Source organism: Enhydra lutris, unplaced genomic scaffold, assembly GCF_002288905.1.
Source record: "Enhydra lutris kenyoni isolate GAN:26980312 unplaced genomic scaffold, ASM228890v2 scaffoldscaffold68, whole genome shotgun sequence".
Classification (NCBI taxonomy): Eukaryota; Metazoa; Chordata; class Mammalia; order Carnivora; family Mustelidae; genus Enhydra; species Enhydra lutris.
In genome coordinates, this window is record NW_019154152.1 from 9435163 (window position 1) to 9447709 (window position 12547).

At 39.7% G+C, this 12547-nt stretch overlaps 1 protein-coding gene and 1 pseudogene across 1 annotated transcript; both read left to right on the forward strand.

Moving 5' to 3' along the window:
- Positions 1-720: 720 nt before the first annotated feature.
- On the forward strand, positions 721-1662 carry LOC111159305 (annotated as a pseudogene).
- A 6743-nt stretch (positions 1663-8405) lies between these two features.
- Positions 8406-9350, forward strand: LOC111159306 (olfactory receptor 51V1-like). Its single transcript, XM_022521714.1, has one exon. The coding sequence runs from the start codon at positions 8406-8408 to the stop codon at positions 9348-9350; it is 945 nt and encodes a 314-aa protein (XP_022377422.1).
- The last annotated feature ends 3197 nt before the right edge of the window (positions 9351-12547 follow it).

Here is a 12547-nt window from a genome sequence, read left to right on the forward strand (position 1 = left end):
CAATATAACGCTGAATAATGCTGAATAATGACAGATAAGGTACACGGTAACTGTTTAATCTTCTACGAGTTGAATCATTCTATTTTATGTTCCACACATACAGCTCAACTGGAGAATGAATCGTATTTGGAAAAGTTTTAAAATTTTTGCCACAGGTTAACATTTTAAGCCATATGGATGATAAGATTGTATCTGTGTGCTCACACAGGTGGGCTGACATGTAAGAAGGAATTATTTTATATTGTTTTAATTATAAAAGATGTCAGTCTGCAAAATTTGGATATTCACACTGAAGTACCTACTGAAAAGCAGTGCGAAGGCGAACATGACAGGAAATGAGGAACCTGCACTCTGCTCCCAGATCAGGGACCTAGAGTTCACGTCTCAGGACGTAGAGTGAAGAGTTAGGACCAACACTATCTTGGTCCCTTTCCAGATCCACCTTTCAACTTCTGATTTTGTGAAAATTTTGTTGTGAGGCTGGCAAGCCAGGCTCCCCATGAATGCAACATTTCTTTAGTAATTTAAACTAACCTTTGTTTCAAGGTTCCTTCTCTCTGACCCTGGGGGAAATGCCTCCACAACTCACAAGGCCATGGTTGTCAGGGAAACACTTTGGGGAATCAGTGAAAGGTCTTGGTTTGTAGAACAGATTCTCACCCAGCAACTCCTTTGATTCCAGGGTCTGTGGCTGCACTTCTGCTGGGAGATCTGCCCATCATGTCAGATTCCAACCACACCGGTACCTTCTTCTTCCTAGCAGGCCTCCCAGGCCTTGAGGCGGTGCACAAATGGCTCTCCATCACTCTGTGTGCCATGTATGGGGCCTCTCTGGCAGGGAACAGCTTGATCCTATGGCTGGTGAAGTCAGAGCCCTCCCCACCAGCTCATGTACTATCTGCTGTCAATGCTGGCAGTGACCGACCTGGGCCTGTCTGCCTCCACTCTGCCCACCATGCTCCTCATCTACATGCTGGGCCTCAGGCAGGTGTCAGTGGATATGTGGCTGGCCTAGCTCTTCTTCATCCGCACCTTCTCCATCATGGAGTCCTCCGTGCTGCTGACCATGGCCTTGGAACGTTTTGTGGCCATCAGCAACCCCCTACACTATGGCACCATCCTCACTAGCCCCCGTATAGCCAGCTTGGGCCTGGCCAGTGTGGTGCGCAGCCTCGGACTCCACATCCCAGCCCCCAACATGCTGAAGAAATTGCCTTACCGTCAGAATCGCTTGCTTTCCCACTCCTACTGCTTGCACCCAGATGTCATGAAACTGGCCTGTGCAGACACCCACATCAACAGCGCCTATGGTCTCTTTGTAGTGCTCTCCACACTGGGGGTGGATTCGGTGCTCATTGTTCTCTCCTACGTGCTGATCCTCCAAATGGTGTTGTCCATTACCTCCAAACTGAGCGCCTCAAAGCCCTCAACACATGTGTCTCCCACATCTGTGCTGTGCTGCTCTTCTACACACCTATGATTGGCCTGTCCATGATCCACAGATTTGGGAGGCAAGCTTCCCCTTCCAGCCCTGTGCTGCTCTCCTATCTGCACTTTCTCATACCTCCAGTGCTTAATCCACTGGTTTACACCATCAAGACCAAGCAGATCTGGCTGAGGATGCTACCCTTCTTTGCATTACGTGACATTCAGGCTCAGTAGGTCTTTGGTAGAGAGAGAGAGGGCATGAGAGACTTTGGTCATAGATGTTTAACGGGCCATTTACATAAATTCTTATAGTGAGAAGAATGTAACAAGGAGACAGCATCATCTTCATAAGAAGTTCTCACTCATGGGAAGAAATAACCATGTACTCATTTATTTCTCATTACGCAAAGTTTCACTGAACACTTACCCTGTTACTCTGTCAATACTACTATTGACCCTATAAATAGAAATAGAACTAAGATATAGCCTCCATTTTAGAGGAAAGATTCATAATATTTAAGACTCATGAAGGGGACTGCCATCGAAATGGGAAAGGAATTCGAAAGAATAACTTAGAGACCTTACAAATGTAAACAGTGCACATAGTGCTTTGCCTCAGAGTTTAGGAGAAAGAATTTTTGGCAAGTAGTGTGGTGGCTATATTTGGAATTCAGTGATATTAGAAGCATTTTGGAAAATCCCCACTAAAAATAATCCTCATGAGAAAAAGCGTTCCTTTTCTCCTGTAAGTCACTACATCCCCTTTCCTAAATGTTGCCCTTTCCATACATTAGGTATTTTGTTAGTTTTTGCAGAATGAAAGAATAAAAGTGTCTTCTAGAAGCTCTGTATGTATCTGCACTCTCTATGTATCCTCAGTAAACTCTGCTCTCACTTCCTCTGGGCTCCTGTTTTATTTCTACCCTGCTTGAAATGAAGGACCCCTTTTGGCTGATCCCGTGGGACCCCTCTCTAGGTCCTGGAACCCAGCCAATCTGCATCACTTGCAAGGATGAAATGTTCATAAGCAATGAATGTAATTCCAGATATGTGAGAACCAAGCCTATGAGGACGTCTTAATTTCCCTTTTAGCGTATTCCAGGATTTTGCTGTTTTTTCATCTTTTCAATATAAATTTCAAAAATGGTAAGTTTATCTAGCTCTTAAACTGCAAATTTCTCTGTCCGGAGATATCAACACATATTTTTTTGTAACAAGAATGAAAAAAAATTTCAAGCTGTATTCTCTTAGCTTTAATTTTTTTTTTCTAAAAATCTCATCAGTCTTGAGCACAACTGTAAATGAAAGATGCTTTGAAAATAAAACAGGTGAATTTTATTCCTATAGCCCTTACAATGAATGGCACGGCTATTTCTTTGTATATACTTCATAAAATCTTCCCTTTTAGCATCCTCACTTAGATTAGGAGGGAAATTTAGAGATACAGTCAGGAACGGAAATAGCAAGTGGCTGGGTATTATAACACAAAATACAGGAAAAAATTATAATTTTGAAAAATCTAATGTAAGTAAAAGAAAGATAAGCAGAACAAGGACTAAATAGTCTCATATCATTTACTTACCTCTTGAAATACCAATAGACACACTACAATATATACTATAATTGGAATTCATAATGATGAAACAAAATCTGGGTGAGAAACCCAAAACAGAAAGTATTTCTTCTGGTGACATGTTCTAGGAAAACATCCATACTACATGTTTACTATAAACAAAAAGTTTCTGTTACTTAAAGATATCTGCTTGTTTGTCTGTCTTTAATAGCCATAATTAATAGCACTAAATCAATGCAGAATCACTAATCACTACATTTAATTGCTGAATATAACTGTTTCCACAATCTATCTCAATTTAGGCTTTTTTATTTTATATTTTTCCGATTTTAATGACTGGGTAGATGATGGAACATTTTACTGGCACTATAAATAAAGATGGAAAAGAAGATGAAGAATTCAATTCTATATATCTTTGTGTGAGTTTTCTGTAGGTAATTAAATAACTATGTACACAAATAAGTATATAGTTTTGAAACTGAGGAAAGAGATCAGAGCTTCAAACACAGATGTGTTAATAATTAGTATATAAGTGACTTTTAAAACAATGAAATGGATTTTATTGCCCAAGGATTGATTGATTCCCACCCCCCTCCCCCCAAGGATTTAAAAGTAAGAAAGAATGAGCAGTGGTCAGAGAATAAAACCACAGGGAAATCAAGATTAAGAGAGAATGAGAAAGTATTTAGTTTTAAATGGACTCAGAGAAGGATAAGGGAGTAGAGAGATTGTTCCTTCAGAAGGCCCATAACAGACAGTTTAAATAAGATAAGCTCTTTTCAACTATTTCAAATGCCAAAGTAATAGTAGTCCTAGAATGGGGGTAAATGCTCCTATTAGCACTGTACCCTGAATTACAGAATCCTGTGTATAGAATTGTCCCTCCCTGCCTTTAGGACCTCGTTACTGGTCCAATTGCTAAGTGTCCTTTTTAGCCATGTGGGAAAAAAGATTCTCAGAAACTAAATTTCTACAGCCAAATAGCTGGACAACGGGGAGACCAAAGGAAAAATTTTCATTGTTCAAATCTCTAAATATAACCCAAATCACCTAATAGTTAAGTGCTTGGATTATGTGATTTGGGGTGCTTAGTCATTATTGAAACTAAAACTGGGAGGCAGAGAAATGAGATTAATGTGAGGAACAAAATGATTTAGATCTATAGATCTATATCTATATAGCAAGAACAGTAGATATGTAAGGTGCAAATATTAGATTTCCCTCAGACATACATTGCAAAAAAGTTTTCAGATAATTCTCTCCAATGTGGATTAAGAATTAGCAAAAAATCAGAGGTGCTTGGGTAGATCAGTGGGTTAAGAATTAGCAAAAATTCTTTGTTTCTTAATATATCACAGAAGTAGCAAAGAGAATCCAAGATACATTGACAAGAGCTGCCCAAGCCAGCAAGTAATTTAAAAGCTGAGATTTTCTGAGTTGTCCTTCCAGAAGCTGTGCATAAGACACTCATTGCAAGTGGGGGCACCTGGGTGGCTCAGTGTTTAGGCCTCTGCCTTCGGCTCGGGTCATGATCTTAGGGTCCTGGGATCGAGTTCCACATCGGGCTCTCTGCTCTGCAGGGAGCCTGCTTCCTCCTCTCTCTCTCTGCTTGCCTCTCTGCCCACTTGTGATCTCTCTCTGTCAAATAAATAAAATCTTTAAAAAAAAAAAGACACTCATTGCAAGAAAGCAGATAGAGAATGAGAGCAGAAAGAGCTACACAGGAATACTAGGCAAGAGGGTAGTATTTATTGCTCTATAGCCTGAGACAAATTGGCTATTTTCCCAGTAAGTATACCATGTGCTTTGCAATACTTTTTTTCTTCTCCTTTTCTCCATCTTCACATAGGCACAAGACAAATCTGAAATTTCATATTTTAAGATCCACTAGGCATTCTTAGTCATAAAATATTAGAAGACTGAGTGTAATAACTAGACTCTGGGAAAAGAAGGTATATAAAATGATTGAAGACATACCTGTTTGTTGGAAATGCTTTTAAAAAATTATTTCAAACAGGAATGATTTTAAAACTCAGTTAAGCATATTTGGTTGGCTAATATTCAAATTGTGTTTAAATAGAGAAAGCATTCAACAAAAACTTTTTTTTTTTTTTCATTTTAGTTATTCGGATGGAAGAGGACAGCTAGAAAAGACCTATTGAGGATATGGCCATGGCTCTGTTCCCTATGACTGGAATTTAAAAATTATGAACAAATGATTTGTTATGGAGGTAAATTAAATGATAACTGGTATATTTCTGAATTGCATGTCACATGAATCATATGATAAAACTCTGAGAGTCAATCACCAATTATAGAGCAATTAAAGAAATCGCAAAAAATACTAAATAATTTATAAATATCTCTTGTATTTTTCAAATGATGGACATCTGATAATTTTTATTTTTAGGTGAGAAACCAAAGCTTAGGGATATTTAGTAATTGATCTTATAGTTAGAAAGTGGCACAACTGGGATTTGTAACAGTTAATTTGAATCTGAATCTGATACTCTTAAAAATTAAATTGCCCAGGGGCGCCTCAGTGGGTTAGAAGCCTCTGCTTTCAGCTCAGGTCATGATCCCAGGATCCTGGGATAGAGCCCCTGCTTTGGGCTCTCTGCTCAGCAGGGAGCCTGTTTCCCTTCCTCTCCCTATCTGCCTGCCTCTCTGCTTACTTGTGATCTCTGTCAAATAAATAAATAAAATTCTTTAAAAAAAATTAAATTGTTCAATCCTTTTCAAACTCTTCCCAAAAATTGAAGAGGAGGGAACACTTCCTTATTCATTCTATAAATCCAGCATTACCCTGCTACCAAAGCCAAAGATATTACCAGAAAAGGATATTACAGACCAATATACAGGCATACCTCCCTCTATTGCGCTTCACGTTATTGTGCTTTGCGCATAATGAGTTTTTTACAAACTAAAGTTTTGTGGTAGCTGGAAGTTGAGCTGTTTGTTGTAGCTATAGGTATGAGAAGCTGTTACTTTTATTTGTTCTTTATCATTCTTTACTTCCCTTTTGACTTTAGTTTTTCCAATGTGTTCCTCCTTAGAGAAAATCTATATATATTTTTATCATGTTATGTTAGTCACTATACAGTAGTACATCATTACATTTTTTAATATCTTTTTTAATTTTTTATAAATATATAATGTATTATTAGCCCCTGGGGTACAGGTCTGTGAATCACTAGGTATACACACTTCACAGCACTCACCATAGCACATACCCTCCCCAATATCCATACATCATTAATTTTTGATATAGTGTTCCATGATTCATTGTTTGCATGTAAATCTGTATTTATACAGACTTTTTTTTAGCTGTGATTGATCAATATTTTACCAGGCCCTTGTTAGGTTTCTGGTAAGGAATGGTGGGTTGTGGAAAGCAAAATGGAGCCTTTCATGTCAAGTAGGGGACTGTGTCAAGCAACGAGGCAAGCAGTTAAGGTCCTTCAGCTAGGAGATATCCCCAGGACCTATGTCAGCTGCCACCCCAGAACTGATAACAAGCAAAACCAGAGGAGGCCTGCAAAGACCCAGAACTGATTAAATCCCTTTAAAAAAGGAAGGATTTGGGGCTTCTGGGTGGCTCAGTGAGTTAAGCATCTGGCTTCAGCTCAGGTCATGGTCTCAGTGTCCTGGGATAGAGTCCCAAGAAGCAGGGAGCCTGCTTCTTCCTCTGCCCCTCCCCAAGTTTGTACACTTGCTGTCTTCTTTCTCTGTCTCTCTCTCAAAATAAATAAATATACTAATTAACTTAAAAAAAAAAAAAGAAAGGATTTTGGCAGCAAATTCTCAGACTCTTCTGGCCTGACCCCTCTACCTCTGACCACTTAAAAAAGGTAAATGCTGCTAGAGGCTCTTCCAAATCCATCTCTGAACAGAACAGAGATCCTTCCCTGTTTGAACATCAGAAGCACTGACAGCCAATAGTTGACCAGGACCAGACCAAGGCCTTATCCCAACTGTGTGCCCCCCCAACTAACTTCACATTTGGTTCCTTAATTTCCTGCACCCTTGTGTTATCTTGTTTGTTGCGTGGCTTGTCTTCTGTCCTGCTTTGTATGCTGTGTAAGAAGTCAAGTTTAATCACATGGTGAACTGTCATTGAGCTCGGAATCCTGAACTTGCTTTATCATTGTGATTTAACTTTGCTTTATGATTGAATAAAGCTGACAGTGTGGAAGGACACAACTGCTGTTGTGCCCTCATAGTGTGCTCATGACATGGGTGGAGGAGGAAAGCATACAATAATCTTCTAATGAAATCTTTGCGCACCTGACATTACTGGGATTGTTTCTCAGAGCTGTGACCTTCACAGGGATTTCTACAATGGTCTTCCTCCCCCTCTGCCACCACCAGATTCATATCTTTCTTCATTCACTATAGCATTCCCAGTCTAGTGAATTGTGACCCTTTCCCCCTTAGATGAGACAGGAAGTCTGAGGGAACTGGAAAGAAGGGGAATTCACTTCCTTTAATTGGAATAAGTTTGTGGCAGTCTTTTTCCTCAAAACAATTGTCCTGTGTTATGGAGAGGACTCTAGGCCACCCTTTCTCATGGGTTCAGGAAAGGAGAAATGTTTACTGAAGAATTAAGTGAAAAATAAAAATGAAATATGGTATTAAAATATACAAGATATGTTGATTCAGACAAATATGGTAAATAAAACTTATTTAGAATACTAATATATCTCGTCCCCTTGGATGTTTATTGTCTTCTCCTTCTGAGTAGGCATTGAAATTTCAGTCAATGCAGTGAGCATCCCTCCCTTAAAAGATCTGTAGACCCTAAAAACTGCTGCCATTTCCCCATTCCTCTCATTCCCTGGGACTCAAACTACTAACCTGCTGTAAGTGGGTAGAATCTCTCACTTGCATCAGCCTCCAGATGGGAATGGTGGCCTCCCAGGAGCCCGGGTCCACCTGGGCCACACAATCCTCTTCATTCCTTCCTCATAAATCTGACGTTCTGACTCCCTGTGCCACAAGAACTGGCAAGAAGACAGTGTGTGGGGGGCTTCCTTAGGAGCAGCAGAGCAGAAACAGCCCTGTGCTCTCAAGAACTACAGCCACTGTCACCTGCTGTGTGTCCTACAAGTGACTCAGAGGGACTAAAAGAAAATGAAGTTAATGAACTAATTTGCCCCAAATTGTCAGAACATTGAGTTGCTTCAACAATCTGAGACCTAGTATCAAGGAGCTTTCTTGGGAAATCATCCTGGGCTGTGGCTTCTCCTGTAGAGTGGAGCTTCCATGGGATTCTACAATGTGCCTTACCTGTGCTACAGTGTGAGTAGCTGTGTCATACTCCACAGCTCTCAACACAGCAGATCATTGGACAAAACTGGTCAGTAAATATCGATCTTCTCTGGAAAATTACCTTCACATAATCATGTCTGCTTCTTCTGCTTCCATTATCAATTCCTCGGTATTCATTCTCACAAGGTTCCCTGGCCTAGACCAATACTATCCCTGGTTTTCAATTCCCTTCTCCTCCATCTATGCTGTGGTTTTCCTGGGAAACTGCCTGGTGCTGCATGTGATCTGGACAGAGCGGAGCTTGCATGAGCCCATGTTCTACTTCCTGGCCATGCTGGCCCTCACTGACCTGTGCATGGGGCTTTCCACAGTGCACACGGTGCTGGGGGTCCTGTGGGGGCTCAGCCAGGAGATTGGTCTGGATGCCTGCATTTCACAGACTTATTTTGTCCATGGTCTCTCTGGCACAGAGTCTGGGGTCCTTCTGGCCATGGCCTTTGATCGCTTCATTGCAATCTGCAATCCTCTACGCTACACATCCATCCTGACCAACAACAGAGTCATTCATGTCATGGTGGTGATTTTGATGAGAAGTGCATTGTCCATTCTTCCTGTCATCATTTGCCTGAAGTTCTTCCATTACTGTCGCCCCCACATCCTCTCCCACTCTTTCTGCCTGCACCAGGACCTACTCCAACTTGCCTGCTCTGACATCCGCTTCAATAGCTTCTATGCCCTGGCTCTGGTCATTTGTACCTTGTTGTTGGATGCTGTGCTCATTCTCATCTCCTATGTTTTCATCTTGCACACAGTGCTGGCAATTGCATCCCGGGAGGAGAGGCTCAAGTCCTTGCAGACCTGTGTGTCCCACATCTGTGCTGTCCTGGTCTTTTACATCCCCATCATTGGCCTCACCATGGTGCACCACTTTGGCAAGCATCTCTCACCTTCTGTCCATGTGCTTATGGGCAATATCTATATTCTCTTTCCACCCCTGATGAATCCAATTATCTATAGTGTAAAGACCCAGCAGATCCGAAGCAGGATGAAGCAGTGGTTTTCCCTGAAATTGAAGTAGAAGCTTTGGATTTACTCACTGGAATGTTTTAATGTCAAAAGAGTAATGGTATTTTTCATGGGTGCAACAGTTTATAATCTGAATAATATCTAAAACATTTTGTTGTTTAAAGAGAATTTAAGTATTAAAGAACTTAAGAGGCTTTTTAATGCAAGAAGCAAGATAGAACTAGTTTTTGTCAAAAGAAATTGACATTCCTGAAATTCTGCTGTAGGATAATCATAGCTGTTATGGGCGTGAGAACACCTGTCTTTGCATCTTATTGAAATATTCTTAAAGCCATAGGAAGATTATGACTTCAGTTCATCAATATTTTATTTCCATTTTGACACACCTCTACCTAAAATTCTGGTAGTATATTTATTGTTTAGATTCTTCGAATAACAGTCCTTATAGCAAAATATAATGGAGTGATACTGGACTTTTTCTCCTTCCTAAGGGTGAGGCGAAGGGCAACTGAATCTATGATATTGAGTCTTCCTCCTCCTCTATTATTTTTCCCCATTAGAAATTTAACACAGATTCATTAAAAGATGTGTAGAATAAAAATATATATAATCCTTCTCAGATGCTTGGGTGGCTCGGTCAGTTAAGTATCTGCCTTCAACTCAGGTCATGGTCCAGGAGTCCCAGGATCAAGCCAAGCATCAGGCTCCTAACTCAGCGGAGACTGCTTCTTTCTCCCTCTTCCCCCTGCTCCTTCACTCTCTAGCTCATTCTCTCTGTCTCTCTCCCTCAGTTTAACAAAATCTTTTTTAAAAAAAGTTAAAAAAAGAATGACCATATGATCCAGCAATCCCATTTCTAGGTACTTGTTCAAAGGAAATGAAAACAGAGATACCTGCACTCTCATGTTCACTGCAGTACTATTCACAATAGCCGAGACAGACTAACCTGTGTTCAACCTAAGTGTTCATTCACAGACATATGGATAAACAAATTACAGCAGACACCTATCATGGAATATTATACCATGTTAAATTTTTTTAAAGTAGGCTCTACACCCAGTGAAGAGCCCAATGTATGGCTTCAACTCAGAACCCTAAAATCAAGATATGAGATGAGATCAGGTGTTGTATATTCAAGTGACTGAGCCACCCAGGTGCCCTTTATTCCACCTTTAAAAAGAAGATAATTCTGTCCTTTGTGAGAATATGGATAAATCTGGACAACATTATGTTAGTGAAATGTGTCATACACAGAAGGAGAAATGCTACCACATGCCACCAATACGAGGGTTGAAATTTCTTAGCATGACACACAAATCCTCCTTTTTCATATTTTTGTAACTTCTGCTTTAGATATTAAATTTCAGAAACACAGAAACACCTACAGTCTTATAGCACCTAATGTTTATGTTGCTGTTTCCAGTGATTGTGCTTCACTTTCTCCTGATACACTGCCTGGAAAGCCTCCCAGTCTCAAATATTCGTTCTAACATACAGACCATAAGGTTTTGCCTTGTTCGAGTTCTAAGTGGTCAGTTCTAGAGATCAGGATGAGATAATTCTTTAAAGATCCTCTCCCCCCGCCATGCATTTTAGGTTTGCCTCAGCCTAGGATGGAGCATTCAGAATCTGACGAACTTGCACTGGGATACGACCAAACATTTCTCAGTCATGAAAGAGTCTTTCTGGGGTCCATTGCAGAACTTGTTTGCCATGATTCCCCTAACCCTTTGGAGGGAACCTTCCCTGTTTCGGAAGGGAAGAGCATTTAGGGCATTAGCCAGGTTGCTGTGAACTTACTCTGTACTGTGAACCCTGTGCCACTGAACTCCTGTAGTGGAGAGACATAGTCCCAGCTTTGACATTCTAAGAGTGACTCAGTACCATGGGACTGGGAAAGGAAAGGAGAAACAGCTCTATGGTTGAGGATACTACCAGTAGACTTCCTGGGGGAAGTCCTGAATACCAGTACCATGGATATCTAGAAAGACAAACGAGCTGCACTCTAATGAACCATTTAGGAGCCACTGAGAAGTATAGTTTCCTAGAGACTTCTCCAAATGTACTACTACAAGAGAGACCGACAATACAATGTACAATAAGGGGAGGCTGGAAACCCACTGGGAAATCTCCTTTTCTTAAATACATTTTGGTATAGATGTACTTGAATCCAAGAGTGGGTTAATTCTCTGCCCTTCAAATAAGTCATGCTAAGACTGAGGAAGGTCCCTGGAAATGATTTGTGTAGGATAAAATTTTGGAAGAAGGACAGTAACATGACAAGGTATCTTTTCTCTTAAAAAAAAAAAAAAAGAATAGTATTAGCCTCAGTCAATAAACTCGAGGTTATTGAGATTAAAATCTATTATTTCTAAATTATTGATTTATTAACTTTAAAAACATATTCTAAAGCTTAAAATATAATAACTTGAAGAATAATTTACAAGTTTACTTACAAGTCTAATTTACAAGTCTAAATTTAGAAAATTTCTTGACTCCACTTTGTTATTAAAGATTAGTGCTTTTTAATGCATATCAGCTTGATGTGATCTGTACATATGTAATGGTATTAGATTTATTTGGGGAACAGAACCACCATCTCTTAGCTTAGTATATTACAGGGAGAGTGGGGAGCTAAAACTAGCTGCATGAGAGCTGTGATAACATCCAAGGACCAAAGAAACACAATGGTAAGTATGAAAAAGAAAAAGTAAAAATGAAACAGTCGTGTGACCAATTAGTTCTATTCTCCTTGATAGAATCTTGGAATATTATGAAACACTAAATAGCAGTGTGCAATAACAGAGTGAGGTTCCACAAGTCTTCGAGGATGGTATAAACTTAAAGCCATATATTCCTATAATATATTACAGAAGATATCCTTGCTAAATATTTAATATAGTCAATATATTTAGTACTGCAAAGTCACAAACTTCTTATTAAGTCATAGTAAATCATTCTGACAATGCCAAATCAATAAATAACCATTCCAGTCAATCTTTTAATATGCCTATTCCTATCTCTATCTCTGCTGGGTTTTCTTTGTCTAAATCATAGCAATTCTGCTCTCTATTTCTCCATGTTTCCTTTATCTACATTCTTTATCTACATTCAAGCAGCAGTTCAGTCCAGGCAAGATGTCTTGAAAAACTACCATATAGCACAATGAAAGTCACAAGAAGCAATATTTTCATTTCTACTTTATGAATCCTAGATATCATTCATTCATTCTTTCAACAACCCTTTGGC